Source organism: Strongylocentrotus purpuratus, unplaced genomic scaffold, assembly GCF_000002235.5.
Source record: "Strongylocentrotus purpuratus isolate Spur 01 unplaced genomic scaffold, Spur_5.0 spur5_scaffold_19, whole genome shotgun sequence".
NCBI lineage: Eukaryota > Metazoa > Echinodermata > Echinoidea > Camarodonta > Strongylocentrotidae > Strongylocentrotus > Strongylocentrotus purpuratus.
In genome coordinates, this window is record NW_022145604.1 from 20,482,781 (window position 1) to 20,502,388 (window position 19,608).

Genomic DNA, 19,608 nt, shown 5'->3' on the forward strand with positions numbered 1-19,608 from the left:
AAGATAAAAGGAAAGAAAGAAGAGGAAGAAGAAGAAGAAAAGAGGGAAACGGGGGCGAAGGGCTCTTCCATCCCCCCGCCCAAAAAATAAATAAGAGAGAGAGAGAGAGAAGGGAAAGGGAAAGAGAATAAAAAAGGAAAGGAAGAAGAATAAGAAGAAAAGAGGGGCTCTTGCCTCCTCCCCCCTCCCGCGCCAACAAATAAATAGGAGAGAGAGAGAGAGATAGAGAGAAGGGAAAGGGAAAGGGAAAGAAAATATAAAAGGAAAGAAAGAAGAAGAAGACGGAAAGAGGGAAACGGGGGAAGGGCGAAAGGCTCTTACCTCCCCCTCCCCCCTCCCGCCATAAAGGGAAAGAGAAGGGAGAGGGAAAGAAAATATAAAAGGAAAGAAAGAAGAGGAAAAAGAATAAGAAAAGAGGGAAACAGGGGCGAAGGGCTCTTGCCTCCTTTCTTTTCTTTCTTTTCCTTTCTTTCCTATTCTTTCCTTCTCTCTGTCTCCCCCAGCTAGGGCTGGTTTTGTTTACGAAGCGCCCGTCAGGAGAGTACACGATAGACTACTCGATAAAATTGACGATATCGTGAACTTTATATCGTGAACTTTTCACGATAAAATTCACGATATCGTCAATTTCATCGTGAAAAGTTCACGATAAAGTTCACGATATCGTCAATTTCGTGAATTTCTTCGTGAAAAATATGCGATAAAATTGACGATATCGTGAATTTTATCGCATATTTTTCACGATTTAGTCTATTCGCGATGTCCCTTCAGGGCCACCATATTTATGAGATATGAAGCAAACAAAAACCATACAGAAATAAAGAGGGAAAAGGGGTGCTCCTCAGTCACGCTTCGCTAGCTTCTGAAGCAGTCAATAGGTGCTCTGCTATACGTACGCTACGCGGCAGCTAGATCACTAGATCAATTATATAGATCTGCCACGTATTCTAAAGTATTCTTTTTCTACCCATTGAATATATTCAGACAGTGTTTCAGTGTGCAGGTTTGTGTTTTAGGAAGTTTTACAGAGACGACCGGGTTCCGAATAAAAATGCCTCAAAAAGTCGCTGTTGTAAGTATAATTATCTAGATCTGAACAGCATCATTATGATTACCTTATCCAGCTCTGATCAGATCTCTTAGAAAGTGGCTTTTAGCCTGCATTATCGACCAGTTAACTTTTTACGCTTCTATATTTTTCTGTTTGATATACAAGGTAACTGGGAGCAATACCGGAATTGGTCTTGCCATGGTGCGAGCTCTCTGCAAGCACTTTGGTGAGAATGGGGTGGTATACTTGACCGCCAGGAACGAGGAACGAGGGATGCAGGCCGTGGAAGTCTTGAAGAAAGAGGGGCTCAATCCCAGATTTCATCTTCTTGATGTCAACGATGTAACCAGTATGGAGAAGCTCAGAGATGATATCAAGACTGAACATGGCGGTGTAGACATCCTGATCAACAATGCAGGAATTTTATCCAAGGTTTGTATTATGACCGACTCTCTAGTCAATGAAAATCACATCTTGGGAGAATGAATTCATACTTCATTCTTATTATAATTGTGTAGCGAAGTTAAATATAAAATGACGACTTTTTGTAGCTATAATCTGAAAGTTTGTTATTCAATAAAAAGAAAAAACGGCGTCGTTTACTTCACAATACATATATCTGATTAATTTCTTATTTTTCTCTTATTTAGTGAATAGGAGTCTTTATAATGCTAAAAGGCTGTGCCTCGGATCTCATTCTTATATTTTGAGATTTGTGATGTGTTGAAGCCCTTACAAGAACATAGATGTATGTAAAATGAAACATTTTATGAAAACACTATACTTGTGCTCTTCGCAGTATGGAGTATGCTATTCAACTCTTTAGTAAGTGATTTCTTTTTTAATTACCCTTTTTTCTCTTGTACAGTTTGACATCCCTATGTATGAACAAGCGGTAGAAATGACCAATACTAACTACCACGGTGTGCTTCTAATGACCAACACATTCCTACCTATTATCAGAGATGGTGGAAGGTAAGATTCAAATTGTGATTCCATATACTGACAAAACCAAACTAAAACATTTGGGTACATGGAATATTAATGAATTTCGTGAGTAAAGTTCCCATTCACAAAGGTTTCATGACGTGAAGTAATTGAATCACAACGTTGAATTTTTGCAATTTGCGAAAGATTTTGTGTTTTAAGGGACATGGCAATTCCAGCAGGCTAACTGACATAATGAAACGTTGTTGCTTCATGAAACCAGATGAAGCAGTATATTACATATGAATTTGTTTACCCCTGTTTTGTTCATTCTTGTGCGTTCACTGGGATCGTTTAAATCGGATTAACCCGGGCCAAACCCTGGGTAGCTGTGGTTCGACCATAAAAGTACTGGATCGCATGTTAGCCATTCAAAGAAAAGGGTGTAACTTAAAAATACTATGTCCCTTTTGCAGCCAACATCAAATTCTGTAGAACTTTGCAGGAATTATGAATATGTCATGTATGTCCTATCTGTGAAATTTAAACATTAGCAGTGTCCTAATAATCAAATCTTTTGTTATGCAAGGAAACTTACCCGGTTACCTTCTAGACTTCACTGTCAGACACTATCGAGTGACTGATCGACTGACGTACATCTTTTTCTTTGGTAATACATAAAATGAGCTGTAACAGTTACATGAGCACTTGTCCACATCGATAACCCACTACTTGTAATGGCCACAATTAAACTGATTGAATCTTTGTGCAACACAAAACGTACGACCAGATCAGTAAAAGGGTCTGAAAATCAGATTATTACTTACTAGGTGATTGCAATCACTCAAGTCGATTCGACAACTAATAGTCGTTATTTTCCCACCAAAAGCTATTTTCAAGCCCTTTCGTTATGATGGAAGTTCTAAATTAGTATTTTCTTTTAAATGCCGTTGGAATTTAACCTTTTCATTTGTTGGCCTGCAAATGAGGCAGTAGTACCTTTAATGTGTAGGACCTTTAACTATTTAAACGTGGTTGGCATTTATTACACATTATAAATTGCAGCAATTTTTTTTCTTTTTGGCTATAGTTAACTATTGCAATCTGGACATTTTCGGTTGATCAGAGCATGGCCCTCTCTTTATAACTCTTTGGTGACTCTTTGTAGGGTTGTCCAGCTAGCCAGCTTAATGGGCGCTAGAACGTTCTACGATATCAGTGAAGAACTCCAGCACCGCTTCAGGGATGTCTCGACTGTCGAGGAGGTGACAGGCCTCATGAATGAATACATCAAGTGAGTAGACTGTTAACACTGCTTTCTTCGCCTCTCTGTACGGTCTCTTGTTGCCACAGTTGCAATTTTGCACAAAACAATATGCACTAATTTATTGACAAAAGAATTGCTTTGTGCAACACAGTGGCTTTGCAAAATTGCCCATGTCCAGTCTTGATTAGCTCCATGACAAGTATTTTAACATGGTATAGATTAATCTTGCTCTAGAATCAGTTATAAGATCTGGAAAGCCTCGGTATAAAACCTTGATAAAATATATGATGTGACACCGATAATTTGTGTGACATAATTTTTATATAAATAAGAGTTAATACAATGGCTGAAAATTCATTTGTCGGAATGATGTGGTTATATTACAAGTAAAATATGTTAGCTATACCAATATGTATTCCTTTGTGTCAAAGGTCGATTCCAAGCATTGTAGAATTATATTTCCAGATAATTTTCCATTTTCAATAGAGAATACACTATACATTTTAATAAAAACCTACAAAACAATGATATTAGGCTACATATTGAAGGTAATGCAAAGTTTTGGGAAATTTTGTAAATTGGATGGATAGTAATTCTTTTAAATGTTGATATATTTGGATGCCCCTGTGAATGCATTATAAGCACTAGAAACTTTAGTCCCTAATAAACTTCTGCTATTGAGAAATTTGAATAATCAAAATTTACCGGTGTTCCCGGTAAATTTCAAATATTTGTCACTCTTTTGAAAAATGGGCAGAAATTTGTCTGACCAAGAAACAACTTATGCATGCCAACTGCTCAGCTTTTCCAAACATCTGAATCAAAATTCTCGGCACAATATGCTATGAAAGAATAGTACGTTACCAAAATTGTATATTATTAGAAAACTGCTGTGAAGGATGCATTTCACAAATGACTATCCTACATTGTAGCCAAAATATACAGGTCAGTGAGTACTACTCTCACAGTCTCTGTTATCACTTTTCTAATCAAAATGGCAACTCCAATGGGAGAATGACCAGCAAGGAAACTGCAGTCTTAGAGAGACTTCTTTTTTTTCTTTGCTAAGAAATCAAATAGGGGTAATTTCAAGATATTTCTAAATGGCTGATAATTTTGAATAATGTCGAGGTGAGTTCTGGTAATGAAAAATTACATTAGAACAAATATTGATTATCTTTAAAGGTTAGGTTTTGCATGGTTAGATATGCTACAGTCATATATGTTGATGGATGCATCTTATATCTGGATGAATAATTTCAAGATATTTCTAAATGGCTGATAATTTTGAACAATGTCGAGGTGAGTTCTGGTAATGAAAAATTACATTAGAACAAATATTGATTATCTTTAAAGGTTAGGTTTTGCATGGTTAGATATATACAGTCATATATGTTTGTGTTTTCATTCTGTAGGTGAAAATCTAGATGAATGCATCTTTATATCTAGATGAATACATTCTTATCTCTAGATGAATGCATTCTTATCTCATGGCTAATGCATTCTTATATCTAGGTTTAATGTATTCTTATCTCTAGATGAAATTATCTAGATGAATGCATTCTTAAATGTAGATGGATGCATCTTATATCTGGATGAATACATTCTGAAATGGTTTCTGGAATGAATCCAAGGATGTGGGCCGGGTTTGCATGGATTTTCTACACGTATAACATTCTATCAGTGATTGTAACTCATAAATGTTTTGATTTATATCTGTAACTCCTGTTTTAAAGCTGATTGTATCAGTAATGTAATACTACTGTTCTCTTCTGACTCGAAAGAATCCAAGTAGCACGCATCATTATCTGTAAAACTACAAGTATATAAACATGAAGTTGTAAAACTACAAGTATAAAAAAATGAAGTTGTAAAACTACAAGTATATAAACATGAAGTTGTAAAACTACAAGTATATAAAAATGAAGTTGTAAAACTACAAGTATATAAACATGAAGTTGTAAAACTACAAGTATATAAACATGAAGTTGTAAAACTACAAGTATATAAACATGAAGTTGTAAAACTACAAGTATATAAAAACATGAAGTTGTAAAACTACAAGTATATAAACATGAAGTTGTAAAACTACAAGTATATAAACATGAAGTTGTAAAACTACAAGTATATAAACATGAATTTGCCCTGCAAACAAATATTTTGTTTCTTTTTTACAGGGCAACTAAAGAAGGAGATTTCAAAACAAAGGGCTGGCCAGATTTGGCTTACGGGATCAGCAAAATTGGAGTGGCAGCCCTTACCAAAGTCCAGGGTGAAAACGTGAGCAAGGATAAAAGCAAGAAAGATGTCCTCATCAATTGTGTAAGTCACAAGTTTCTTCTGTGACACATTCTCGAGCTTCAATTGCTCTGTTGTCAATTCCCTGCACTAACTGGATTCTCAACCATATCCCAGGACCAAATACTATCCCTAAACCTAACCTTACCTTTAATAAATTCAATGGCAACCATACTATGTCCTTAATCGATGTTAACAACTGGCCTGCCATTTACCTCTCTGCATTTGCGCTTTTGTTGAATCATTTTATCCCAAATGAGCCTAAAGACCTACAAAAACTTATTATATTTTATTTAGTAATTCAGGGGCGTACGCAGGATTTTTTCAAGGGGGGGGGGGGGGGGGGTTTTGCTCCCGAAAATTTGAAAATCGCGCCGGCCGAAAAGTCGCTCAGGGGGGGGGGGGGGGGGCAAGCGGACACTTTTTTTTTTTTTTTGGTCTCGAAATTTCAAAATTTGACATTTTTCTTCGTTGGGGGGGGGGGGGGGGGGGTAAGGTCACCTTTTTTAGGTTAGGGGGGGTTTTGGTTTTTTTTTAGGGGGGTTTACACACATAAAAATACCAAAGGGGGGGTTTGAACCCCCAAACCCCCCCCCCCCTGCGTACGCCTCTGTAGTAATTTGATTTACATATTCTATGACATTTCAATTTCTTTTGTAAAAAAAGAATCCCTTAATATTGGGGGGGGGGGGGGTGGAACCTACATGAACATGTACATGAAGTCAAAGATGTAAAATATTAAAAGTCCTTAAATCTCAGCTTGCGGTCACGCTAAATCCATCTTATCCATCATAATTATTTGGCAATCTCAAGCTGATGAAGACAGGCACGTCCAAGGTCACTCCGCAAATGTTCACGGGGTCGCGTATTAATCCTAGAAAGAAATCTTAACTCCTTGTCAAACAACTCTTTAACCTCTGCCCTTGCAGTCATATTTTGTGAACGTTGTATTTGAGTGGTGAAGTCAGTGAAAATGATAAATACAAAGATTGTATCAATGTTTTATCGGCGCGTTTTTTTTATACTTTGATCGCACTGTTTTTGAATAATTTGATAATATTTTACGTGTTGTTCACCATTATGTGTTGAACGCGACCCCATTTGAGTATGTGGAGTGACCTCCCCTCCCCCACACTCAGTGTTATTTAGGGTACGCATATGCATGTTCCCTCCTTTTGAAAACACCCTCGTAAGTCCAGTGTGTAAAGTCAATACGGGCCGGATTTGTGTGTACTACGAGCCGGACTTTGGTGCGTGAAAAGTACCTCTTTACCGGACATTTTGGGAACATGCATTGTATCCCTCCCTTCACGTAATGGGGGGGGGGGGGGGGGGGGGTAACCTAAATTTGGACGGTGTGGAGGGGTCTCACAGAGAGGGAGAAGGGAGACCACTGGTCTGTTCAAAATGTTCTTTGTACCTTCACCTTATTTCTCTTTTCTTTACTTGACAGTGCTGTCCCGGATACATCAGGACAAACATGACAGCCACCCATACTGGTGAAGATACCAAAAGCATGATCAGCCAAGATCAAGGGGCGGACACTCCGGTCTACTTGTCCCTCCTACCAGCCGGGACGAATGACCTCCAGGGCAAGTTTGTGACCAAGAGAATGGTCAAGAATTACTTCAAGGATGATATTAGGCCAGTTACATTCGAATAAACCACATTCTTACTCCGACAAGTCTTCCTCAAAAAGCTTAAGAATGATCATAATTTAGTGAAATTCAGTGGTATTAAAGATGCATCTGGAATGCAAAAGTTAATTAAATGTATTTTTGACATAATGACCTAATGATGTAGTTCTACCTTATTGTGTTACAATTATGTATTTTGTGTCAGTTCCAGACACTTCATTTCATGCTAATACATTTCTCTCTGCTATAAGATTAAATTTTGAGGTTCTTTTTTTTTAATGTAAGTCTGGAAAAATATCATATTGGAAATATCCACTGAAAAGGACTGCTCTTCAAATGCGCTCATTTTGAATTCTAGTGAGAAAAAGCCGAAAGGTATGGACCAAATCACTGTGTAAATTCCTGCGTGTAAAAACAAGTTTCTTCCAGCAAGGTTGTACATTTTCTTTTCATTTTGATCTTTCGCAAAACTAGCACTAGACATCAATAAATTCTCATGTACATGTACTACATTAAATATACTTTTCCTGCTGCTTTCAGGCAAATCACAATGTGAATCGCATGACCAGTATTCTTTATTTCCATCTCTGTATTTGCTGTGGAGTGAAACCCTAGACTGTATGTTTTAGAGTATATTTAATATACAGTGCGTCCCAGAAAAAACGAAACCGGGAATTATTGATGTTTTATCATAACTTAATCACAATTATAATTAATAAATGACATAGATCCCCCTCTTTCATTAATGCAACTCATAATTATGATGTATTTCACGCATGAGTGATTAAAAAAACAATTTGAAGAGAGGGTACCAAAAATTCATTTGGCGGGCGGTATCTGAATTTCAAAGAGCAAAATCACATTTATCGGAAGTTCATTTTTCTGCCCTGTCATATTATTATGACACCTCAATGAGCAAAAAAATGAGCCAGGAATAACAAAGTTCTGTTTGTTTAAAGACAAAGCGTACTAAAAGATTTGTTGATACCCTCTCTTCATATTGTTTTTAATCACTCAGGCGTGAAATATGCATCCTATGAGTTGCATCAAATGAAAGAGGAGGATCTAAGCGTTACAAATTATGTGTCATTTACTCATATATACATCATAATTGTGATTAAGTTATGACAAAACATCGATAATTCTCGGTTTCGTTTTTTTCTGGGACGCACTGTACTCTATATTGTGACAGAATGTTGCCTGTGGCAGCTCACTATTAGTTCCAGCAGGTAAAGGGTTAAGCTTTAGTAGTTCCGAGTTTTCTCTGAAGGTCTCAAATCAATGAATCAGCTTTTACTCCTCAAATTGGCATCTACTAAAATAAAAATGAAATGTCAATAAAAGGAGATAACCAACTTCTATGTATTAATAGGAAAGTATTCTTAGACAACGGAAAGTACACCTCCAGAGTTTCAAGGGTCCACCTGAATATTCTGGTTTTCATGCAAACTTATTCTGTCAGTTTATAGAAAATTTAGCCGAAGTAGTGTAGGAATTTTTCAATTTTGTTCAACTAACAAAAAGAATAGTTTGAAAAACTGAAAACGTTATTTTGAACAACTGCAATTTGTCACTTTTTTGCACAAAAAATTATAATGTATCATATTCATCATGGTTTATTAATTCAAAAATCACATTGCAGCCCAAAGGCTGAATTTTACGATTTTTTTACAATTCGGTGACATAAAAAACATGAGATTATATTGAACATTGTAAAAAGCATTTAACGTAATATTATATTCAACAAAATTTTTACATTTTAAACAGAAATAGCTCGACATTATAAAATGGTATAAAGGCACATAAATTAATAGATGATCAGATTGAGATAGGGAGAGAGAAAAGGGTGGGAGTCAGAGAGAAGGTAGAGAGAGAAAGAGAAAGATATAGAAAGTGAGAGGGAGGGCTAAAGATAGAGAAAAGGAGGGGAAGGTTTGAGAAAGCGAGAGGGGGGGGGGATAGAGATAGCTCGAGAGAGAGAGAGAGAGAGAGAGAGAGAGGAAGATAAAGGGAGAGAGAGAGAGAGAGAGGGGGGGGAGAGGGAGAAAGAGAGAGGATAAAATAGGAGTAAAGGTACTTTAGAGAAGAATATCTCAAGCAGCGATATGATAGGAAGATTGAAAGAGGGAGGTTGAAAACAAAGGAAAATGGAAAGAGAGAAAGGGGGGGGGGGGAGAGGAAGAACTAGCGTTTGAAGATATAATTTTTTATATATAATATATATATATATATATATAGAAGTTGGAAAGGCTTTATTAGTAAGTGCTGTACAGTCTGTTTCAACCGAAGGCTCATATATATATATATATATATGGGCTTTATTTAGAGAAAAATCTCCCAAATGACCCTTAAAAATGCATTAGGATTTCGAGACTTCAGCGGCACACCCCCGTCCAAACCAAGAAACACGTTATTTTTGATATTTGAAAACAATGTTTATGCATTTCACAGGTGCTTGTTCTACAATGTACCTAAAATCTAGGTCAGTGGGTATCTCACCTGCAGATAATATACAAATCTGACTTCACTATCTTAATCAAACTTGACGACAGCGATCCTATGGGAGAATGGCCCTTAGCAAGACTTTGCAAACTTTTGAGAGACGGCAAGTTTTGAAAGAGGGGTAAATGTCAAGATTTGTTTAACTGGCAGACACTATTGAATACGATTATCAGCTATTATTAACGAATCAATCCATAATTGAGCCATGATTATTTTTCATAATAGTAAATTGACTACAGTACTCGGACTCCTGTCAGCATAATCATTGCTACGTCGGGTAAGCCTCGATCGTGCAAGCTTTCGATCAGGTTGTCAATTAGTATAAGCATTAAGTGCACAAACTTTGTTTAATTAAGAGTATATACTTAATTGATATTTGAAAATTTCAATAAACAGGTCTATTATAATAAGATAGAGAGCAGAGCGCATGGTGATAAAGGTCATTATGCTCCGAGTATGACACAGCAAAATTGAAAAATCTTGTTCCAATCTTTTTCATATAGAATGTTATAGTGAAATTAGAGATCTGCCACTGATCGTAATGCATTACGCGTAGCAATAGTATCCTGTTCACTATATTCTAGCTCAGGGAGGACCGGTTTCAGAATAAAGATGCCTCTAAAAGTCGCTGTTGTAAGTATATCTAGATCTGAACAGCATGTCATATATTCTCTAATTGATTGTAAGATGAGCTTTTCTAGCTCTAATCGGAAATCTTTCAAGCAGTATGCTCGAAATCTAATAATAATATTGAGTCTTTCATGCAACGCTAGCGAAGCACTGTCGCTCCGCCCGTGCTGGCCGGGTGGAGGTCGGTTGAATTATTGCAGACTCTGTGTGCATCGGGCCGGGAATATTAATAATTGTATGAAATTTGTAGTATAATAGTAAATGAAGCAGATGACAAAGACAAAATCAGTAGAACTATATGCTACTTTGATATGCTGCTTTTTATTTTTGTATGAAGGATAATCGATGCAGGGGTCGAGGGGCTGGGGGGTGGGGGTGGGGGGCGGGGTGGAGGTATAACTTTCCTTGGATGCTGGGCATGCGTGTAGTGCTGATTTGCAACAACAACAAAGAAACGAAAGGTACAGATTTGTTCTCATATTTGAGAAAATAGAGGTTGCTGAATATAAAACAGTCTAGATCTAGTACTAGTATGCACCATGCATACTTTTCTTTTGGCCTGCATTATCGAGCAGTTAACAGTACACTTTATTTTTCTGTTTGATATACTACACAGGTAACTGGAAGCAATACCGGAGTTGGTCTTTCCATGGTGCGAGCTCTCTGCAAGCACTTTAGTGAGAATGGGGCGGTATACTTGACCGCTAGGAATGAGGAACGAGGGTTGCATGCCGTGGAAGTCTTGAAGAAAGAGGGTCTCAATCCCAGATTTCATCTTCTTGATGTCAACGATGTAACCAGTATGGAGAAGCTCAGAGATGATATCAAGACTGAACATGGCGGTGTAGACATCCTGGTTAACAATGCAGGAATTTTATCCAAGGTTTGTATTATGACCGACTCTCTAGTCAAAGAAAATCACATCTTGGGAGAATGAATTCATAGGTTATTCTTAATATATAATCATGTAGAGAATTTTTTTTTTAAAATGATGACTTTTTCAGTGTAGTTACAATCTGAAATTTTGTTATTATAATATAGGAGTCCATGAAGTAACTAAAAAGGCGTCATATACATCACAATATATATATCTGGTTTATTTCTTTATTACCGGTATTCTTTTCTTTATAGTTGATCCATTACAAAAATAGAAGTCTTTATATTGCTAAGAGGCTGTGCCTTAAATCTCATTCTTACATTTTGAGATTTTTGATTTGTTGAAGCCCAGCTTACAGCAAGAACATCATTGTGAGTAATACCAGGGGCAGATCCAAGAGGGGCAGGGGGGGGGGGTGCCTTTTTCCTTTTGAAAAAGAAAAAATAGCAGAATATAGAGTTAGAGGGAAAAGAAAGAAAAAAGAGAGAGTGACAAGATTAATAGTCAGACCGTAGACTAAGGGGAACAGCCTACTCCCAGTTCATATAGCAGCTTTCCAGTTGAACCTCTCTCTATTCGCCTACCCCAAAGGGCTGAGCAGAATGCTGCAGGGATAGACTCAAGATGTCAAGATGTCAAGATGTCAAGTGTTGTCAGAGACACTCTCAGTAGCAATAGAGATGAGGCAGATAGAGAGTACAACATCATCTTTAAGAGGAGCGAGAGGATGACTGAAATAGCTGGAACCAATACCGACCGATTGAAACATCGACAGGGTACGTACCACCCAGGCATCGCTGGGGCTCTACAGCCTAGTTCTCCAAAAATTGTTGGGTGATGCCTAAATTCCAGCAGCGACCGAGCAGGCTGCAAATTGGTCGGTCGCCGCTCTTGAGTTGTGACCATAGCTTTTAGTAAGTGAAATATTAAAATTTGTTTTCCATTTTCTCTTGTACAGGATAACATCCCATTGTATGAACAGGCAGTAGAAAGTATCAAGACTAACTACCACGGTGTGCTTCTAATGACCAACACATTCCTACCTATTATCAGAGATGGTGGAAGGTAAGATTCAAATAGCTACCGGTATTCAAATTGTGATTCCATATACTGACAAAACCAAACTAAAACATTTGCGTGCATGAAATATTAATGAATTTTGTGAGTAGTTCTGATTAACAAAGGTTTCACGCTGTGAAGTAATTGAATCACAACGTTGAATTTTGCAATTTGCAAAAGTTTAGGATTTCAGTATGTTGTAAGGGAGCTGGCTGGCTGACTGACATGATGAAATATTGTTGCTTTATGAAACAGTTTATCAAATAACAACACCTCATTCAGATATGATACAGCCATATTTTTTATGATAATGTACAGTGTACTACGCTTCACATTTTTTTATCTTATAAGCTAGAGCTCAAGTGATACGCGTAGGACCTTTAATTCACTTGGTTGCCATTTATTACGCTTAGAAAATGCAGCAATTTTCTTTCGTGGTGGGTTTCATTGGCAATCTGATCAAGCCTTGAGGTAGCTCACATTCTTTGTTTATCAGAACATGATCTCGACCTTCTCTTTCTAACTTTTTGATCACTTTGGATACAGGGTAGTACATCTAGCCAGCTTGGTGGCCGCTAGGACGTTCTACAATATCAGTGAAGAACTCCAGCAGCGCTTCAAGGAGGTTTCGACTGTAGAAGGTGTGACAGGCCTCATGGATGAATTCATTGAGTAAGTAGACTATTAAAGGGAGCGTAGCTAGACAAATACTGGTTAACGCCATCTACATCTTCTTTTGGACAACTGCACGTAAAAAAATAGACTTGATGAACGATAGTCAGCAACTTAATCTCTACATGGTCAGCGTTCGCCAAACAAACCAAAGTTCTCTTCACGCTTTGGTTTTGTGTATGTTGCACGCTGTGGTCGCGTCATCCGTAGTCGTCTGATACCCGATTGGCCCTGAGTCAGGCCACAGGAAAGCCACTCAGTCTCGTCAGGCTACACTCCCTTTAACACTTTGGTTGCTTTCTTTTCCTCTCTGTTCAGTCGCTTGTTTGCCATATGTCCAATTTTGCACAAAACAGTAGGCACCAATTGACAGATTGCCTTGTGCAACACAATGGCTTAGCAAAATTACCAGTCTTGATTAGCTGCATGACACCATTCTTGGTATAGATAAGTCTTTCATTGGACTTATCTTTAACTTAAACCTGTAGTGGCCGAATGAACTTTAAAGGTGCATAATCAGTTGTTGTGATTATGCTCACCTAGATGGATGCATTCTAATATTTAGATGAACATATTCTTATATCTGGAAGAATGCATTTTTGTTTACCTATGGTTTCTGAAATGAATCCAAGGATGTGTAAAAGAAGTTCACATTATGGCCAGGTTTGCTTGGATTTTTTGTACACGTATACCAAGTTATCACAATAACATTTTATCAGTAATTGTAAATCATAATTTGTTTGTTTTATATCTGATTGTATCAGTAATTTAATACTACTGTTCTCTTCTGACTTCAATGAAATCATGTAGCACTCATCATTATTTGTATAACTACAAGTGTATAAAAATATAGTTGCCCTGCAATTTCTTTTTCTTTTTCGCAGGGCATCTAAGGAAGGAGACCCCACAACAAAGGGCTGGCTAGATTTCGCTTATGGGATCAGCAAACTTGGAGTGGCAGGCCTCACCAAAGTCCAGGGTGAAAACGTGAGCAAGGATACAAGCAAGAAAGATGTCCTCATCAATTGTGTAAGTAACTCTTAAGTTTCTTCTGTGACCCTTCTGGAGCTTTCAATTGCTCTGTAGTCGATTTCGGCACTATAACTAACCATATCCCAAGACCAAACACTATACCTAACCCTAACTATGGACCTCCTAACTCAATTACAACCGTACCCTAGCTGCCCTTAATCCATGATCACATGGCTGTGTATCTCTCTGCATCTGCACAATTTTTAGAAGGCAGGCACAGAACGCTAGCGCCTGCGGGAGATTTTTCGACATGTCCAATAATCCATGCATGGCTACGTTTTTTGTATGAATGCACATATGACACGTGCAGCCATTGTACTTCTTTGTAAACCGCAAGGGCTAATTGCGATGGTCTACAGAGCCGCATGGCAAAGTACACAGCCATACGCAAGGGCAGTTGCAAGATATTTGCACTGCAGTTAGGGGTTCATCTCAAGGACTATTGCAGGCAAGGGGGAGAATGTTTCTGAGGAGGATGCAAAGCGCCCACGGGGGGGGGGGGGGGTCGTAAGAAGGTCGTCATATCATAATCATGGAAATTCTCCTACCACCCGACCGTAGCTGTAGACACGAGCATGCGAAAAGACGCATGGTAGGATGTGACCATAGTGTTATATCTTTTACAGTCTAGAGCAAGTGTCCCCAGCACATGTACGTCAGGTAACCTTCAACTTCCAAGTAATACATGTACATGTATGTGTAATCTACCAATCTCACAACAAACATCTTAAAGTGGTCGAATTGTATAAATCTACTCTGTTAAAAAAAAAGGAAAATTTAAGTGAAAATAAAAATGGTTTTCAAACTGTTTTTTCGTTTCTTTACCTGACAGTGCTGTCCCGGATACATCAGGTCAAACATGACAGCCCACCATACTGGTGAAGATACGAAAGGCATGATCAGTCCAGACCAGGGTGCGGACACTCCTATCTACCTTTCCCTCCTACCGGCCGGGACGAATGACATCCAGGGCAAGTTTGTGTCCAAGAGAACGGTCAAGAATTTCTTCAAAGATGATATTAGGCCAGTTACATTTGACTAAACCACATTCTTTGCCTTCTTAGTCTGGCAAGTCTTCCTCAAAAAAGCTTAGTATCATCATGTAGTACAATGTAGTGGTATGTATCTGGAATGCAAAAGGCGCCAAAGTTAGACTGCTTGTTAATTTAATTGTTAATTTAATTATTAATATTATTATTTGTTGACATATCTAAATAAGAGTCGAGGTAACATCAAGATAGTAAGCAAATAATTACCATTGGTGAAGGTGATGGGACAAAATAGTGATAGACTTCAGAGGCGATCTGGATGTAGCTATTTTTCCAAAGCGAAGCTGAGGAAAGATATAGCACATTCTGATCGCAGCTAGAGGAAGTGATAGTTGGCCATCGCCTGAAACCAAAAGGTGATTATTTGCTTTATATGCCACATCAGAAACATTTCACTTCTTCCGTCATTTTAGAGCAACAAGTTGTCAATTAACAGCTAGCAAACGGTGTATGATACGTACAGTGCATGCAGTACTTACATACGTAGGTATACGCAACGTATACAATCTTTAATGAAACTGTGTTGCACTGTATAGATAGTACTACTATCTTCAGTGAAAGTGCGTTGCACTGTGTAACAAACTTTTCTTCTCCCATCAATGATGGGCGAACTATCTTTCATCACGTGATAAACTTTTGACCAATCGTAGAGCATGATTCTTAGTATGTGGAATATAATACATGTATTTACCAGCTCCTTGTCCTAATGATATTCTGTCAGTCTCAAGCAAATTTAGCCAAAGTTGCATAGAAATGTTTTTAGAGTTTGTACAACTCGAAAGCTTCCGGTACTCTGAGTTTTTAGTTTAAAACAACTCAGAAACATCTTTTTTTCCGACTGAAATGTCATTTTATTCCAAAAGTATTATCATCTTTCATTCTGTAACATTATACTAATAAATATTGTACCAATACTTAAGAAATTCTATAGAATACAACAGTTTTTGAGAAGCAATCACAGGAACTTTAGAATTGGTGCTTGCCTTTATACTGCTATATTGATCTGAACAAGAGAGGGGGCTATGATTCAACAACTTGCTGTGAGTGAATAGCAAGATAGCTAGTCATGTTGATTCAGCCAAGCACTTAACAAAAGAATGTGTGCTAAATTGCGTACACATACTTCACCTGAGTTGGCAAAAATCTGTATAGATGGCTCTTGGAAAATCTTCTTTGCAGTCAGTACTTTATCATTCTGAGAGAAATACTTGTAATTATGAAAAGATGGCTGTAGAATCAGAAAATTTCCTGTGCATTCAAAGTTTCATTCTGCAAAATGGATTTTGAACACCTCGGTTTAGAAATCAGTTAGAAATGCCTCACCTTCCATTTGGAATAATTTACCACAGTGCATTCATCTGTATAAAAACCTTTTATTGTTTAAAAAACAGCTGGAATCTAATTTTTATTCTAAATATGATTGATATATATTACTTACCTGTATTATTTGATTTATATTGTTGTTCCCAGTAGTTTTTTCTTAAATCATCCTTTGTTATGTGTAGTTTGAGCACTCCTAAAATGTATTATTTAAAAACTAAGATAATTGTAAACTGCAAAGCCTTATACAGGCTTTTTTGTCTTTATACATGACATAATTTTAATGATTTGTATTTTTTTTAAATATTGTATATATGTTATACGTTTATTGTATTTTGATACGAATAAACAAAGGAATGAACAACTCAGAAGTGTTATTTTAAGCAACTGAAATTTGTTGCTTTACTGAAATTTACTGCAAAATTATCAATCGCAATTGACACAACACTAAATTTCTGTAATTTCTGAAATTTACTTGCATGTAAATCAGTGTCCTTCATGTCGTAAAACTCTTAGGTAGTAAAATTTTCTGATTTATACAGTAATCCATCATAAAAGTTTGACTTGGTTCAACAAAGGCCAAGTCTTATTTAGAGCTTATGTTTAAAACATGCATATTTTTGTTGTTGTAATTGGCTATGGTAATTGGTCTGAAAGTACTTGTTTAATTTTGTTTATACGGTTTCCATGTACCAGGTATAAATGTTCATTTCTTATTCTACCTTATCTCTGAAACCTTTTTTGGAGCACACAAACTTTTGTATGTTAGGGCTGTGCCCTGCTTGCTATATAGCTTCCTTTTCTTCTTCCCTTTATTTTTATTTCTTCTTCTTCTCCTCCTCCTTCTTCTTCTCCTTATGAAAACCTAATATGCAAGAGTTTATCCACCACTGTTGAATTTCAAACTAAATGATCCTCACACAATTCTTGGTGTCTGCTGTCTTAAGATGGAGTGTTTTTTAATGAGAGAAACTTTTATTATGCAAAGTCATCTAGAAAAGTTAAAACTGTAGTCTTTCATGATGCTCCTGGGCAATTTTCCTTTCAGTTATCTTGGATGAATATTTTAATTGTCTTTTAGGTTTAGTTTAGGTGAATATACACATGTATATTATTTTTTTAGAGTATTAATTTGGTAGGTATTGATCATGAATTAGTTATAGTTGTGTTGTCTGATACTGCGTATCCTGTATCTGTGTTTGTCAATAGAATTGACATAACTTGTTTTTCTAAATTCCATTCTAAATGGATGAGACTTAGTCTGCTTAAAACTGTGTACCTGTTCATTTTATACATGTATCTCCTAAATCATGTGACTGTCAAAAATAATTCTTAATTTAATTTATTTGTCTTTCCAAACTATTTTAAATGGATTGGACTCTATTTGGATGCACTTAGCTTTAGTGTATTGTCGAATGAATGTTCAATAGTATTTTCAAAATGTTTTTGTATCTCCTGAAATAGTTCACATGTGAGCAATATAGTTTAGCGCAAGATTTTAGTTGAAAATAAAGTACTACTTTTTTAGCATCTTATGCTGTTTGATTATTTGAGTCGTTTTTGCACAATTTATTTATTTTAAATCTGTTCTTTGACAAAAATAATATAAAGCCATATTAAATTGCTTGCCACTTTATGGAGATCAAAGTGATTGAGAGATGATGGTGAAGGGAGGGGGGGGGGGGGTACCATATCTATATTAAATGGCGATCCAACCTTTTCCAAGATAAATTGTGTGAAAACAAACAAAAAAAACCCAGAGAAAACAACTTTGTTAACGATTGATAAGTGATCAGATAAATGACAAGGAAGCCATGAATCTATGAAAACGGAGATCCATATATCTACGCCTTTTTCTTTAACATATTTTTTTTCCTCACTCTCAAATGGCAAAGAAAATAACATCCGATTGTGGGCTTTTGTGTGAAAAAATCCATTAACTTTTCGCATGTAAACGTTGCTAACCGTTTGTTTGTATTTGCCGTTCAAGGCGCGTGAAGGGGCGGGGAAAACAATTGTAAGGTTTTTTTAGAAGAGGAAATGTTTACTTAGTCTAGCGTGTGGGCCGGGACTTAGGAAAAAGGAGGAAAGTCTACTTTCTTTAATCAAGCTTTTCTTGTCTTGTATCAAACTTGTACCCGCACACCCAAAGTGCTACTGTCTTGTGGGCGACTACTTATTCTGTCTATATAATTGTTACTATGAATATTAACCTTGCTATTAAAGTAGAAATAATTATTTAATCAATCACAGGCCATTCGTTTATTTTAAGCAAAAATATGATGTCTTTTTGTTATTTTTCATTTACTTAAATTCCAACATGCACCTCTTTGCGGAAAGTACATATTATGTGAATGAAAGTGATAGATAGCTAATGTTACATTTTAGGAAAAACGGGGAAAAAAACAACAAACCAAGCAAACAAACAAACAAATTAAACCGTTCCGCAAGTCCTTTCTATTATTTATTATTTATTATTTATTAGTCTTTTTTTTTTATTAGGGCTCTATCAGTAGTTAAATACTTCCTGGACAACACAGTTAAAAGAATAGACTATCTAGGACTTACATTTTTAAAAGCAACCCAAATCCCCCCAAAAAAGAACAGAAGAAGGAGAAGAAGAAGAAAAGAAAGAAGAAGAAAAGAAAAAAAGAAAGAAAGAAGAGAAGAGAGAAAGAAGAAGAGAGAAGAAAAAAAAGAAAGAAGAAGAAGAGAAAAGAAGAAAGAAAGAAAAGAAGAGAGAAAGAAGAAGAAGGGAGAAGAAGAGAAAAAAAGAAAGAAGAAGAAGAGAGAAGAAGAAAGAAAGAAGAGAGAGAGAGAGAGAGAAGAAGAAAAGAGAAGAAGAAGGAGAGGAGGAGGATTGAAGGAGAAGGGATGAGATATATATTCATCTCGTTTTAAATTTAATCATGTTGTTCATCATGTGGGGGAGGGAGGGGATGGGGGGGGGGGACACTCCCGGCCCCCCCCCCCCCACTCAGAGGTCGGAATGACCGCATGCGTGTTGCCAAAATGTCCGGTAAAGGGGTACTTTTCGTGCGACAAAGTCCGGCCCGAGATTTGTAAAAAAAGGGGTGTATTTGACTTTTCACCCGGAGATTTCTTTAAAAAGGGGGTGTTTTTCTTTTTTTCTCTCATCTCTTTGGACTCCTGAGAAATTATTCCGAATTTAGGGGGGTACATTGAGCATTTTTCCTGATTTAGGGGGGTCTCCAAGGCAGGAAAAGCCCGCAAAAAGCCCGCGAAAGGGGGGTTCGGAAATGTTGGCAGTCCTCAGATAGGGGGTG

General features: G+C 37.0%; 2 protein-coding genes across 2 annotated transcripts; both read left to right on the top strand.

The window, feature by feature from the left end:
• Positions 1 to 956: 956 nt before the first annotated feature.
• LOC574612 (carbonyl reductase [NADPH] 1) lies at positions 957 to 7,731 on the top strand. The gene is made up of 6 exons (XM_774962.5): positions 957 to 1,072; positions 1,217 to 1,483; positions 1,920 to 2,026; positions 3,147 to 3,272; positions 5,423 to 5,567; positions 6,997 to 7,731. Exons 1-6 carry the CDS (start codon positions 1,052 to 1,054, stop codon positions 7,204 to 7,206), a joined length of 876 nt encoding a protein of 291 aa, XP_780055.3. The 5' UTR covers positions 957 to 1,051; the 3' UTR covers positions 7,207 to 7,731.
• Positions 7,732 to 10,150: 2,419 nt separating this feature from the next.
• Positions 10,151 to 15,348, top strand: LOC100889317 (carbonyl reductase [NADPH] 1). Its single transcript, XM_011669199.2, has 6 exons — positions 10,151 to 10,315; positions 10,929 to 11,195; positions 12,148 to 12,254; positions 12,795 to 12,920; positions 13,805 to 13,949; positions 14,785 to 15,348. Exons 1-6 carry the CDS (start codon positions 10,295 to 10,297, stop codon positions 14,992 to 14,994), a joined length of 876 nt encoding a protein of 291 aa, XP_011667501.2. The 5' UTR covers positions 10,151 to 10,294; the 3' UTR covers positions 14,995 to 15,348.
• The last annotated feature ends 4,260 nt before the right edge of the window (positions 15,349 to 19,608 follow it).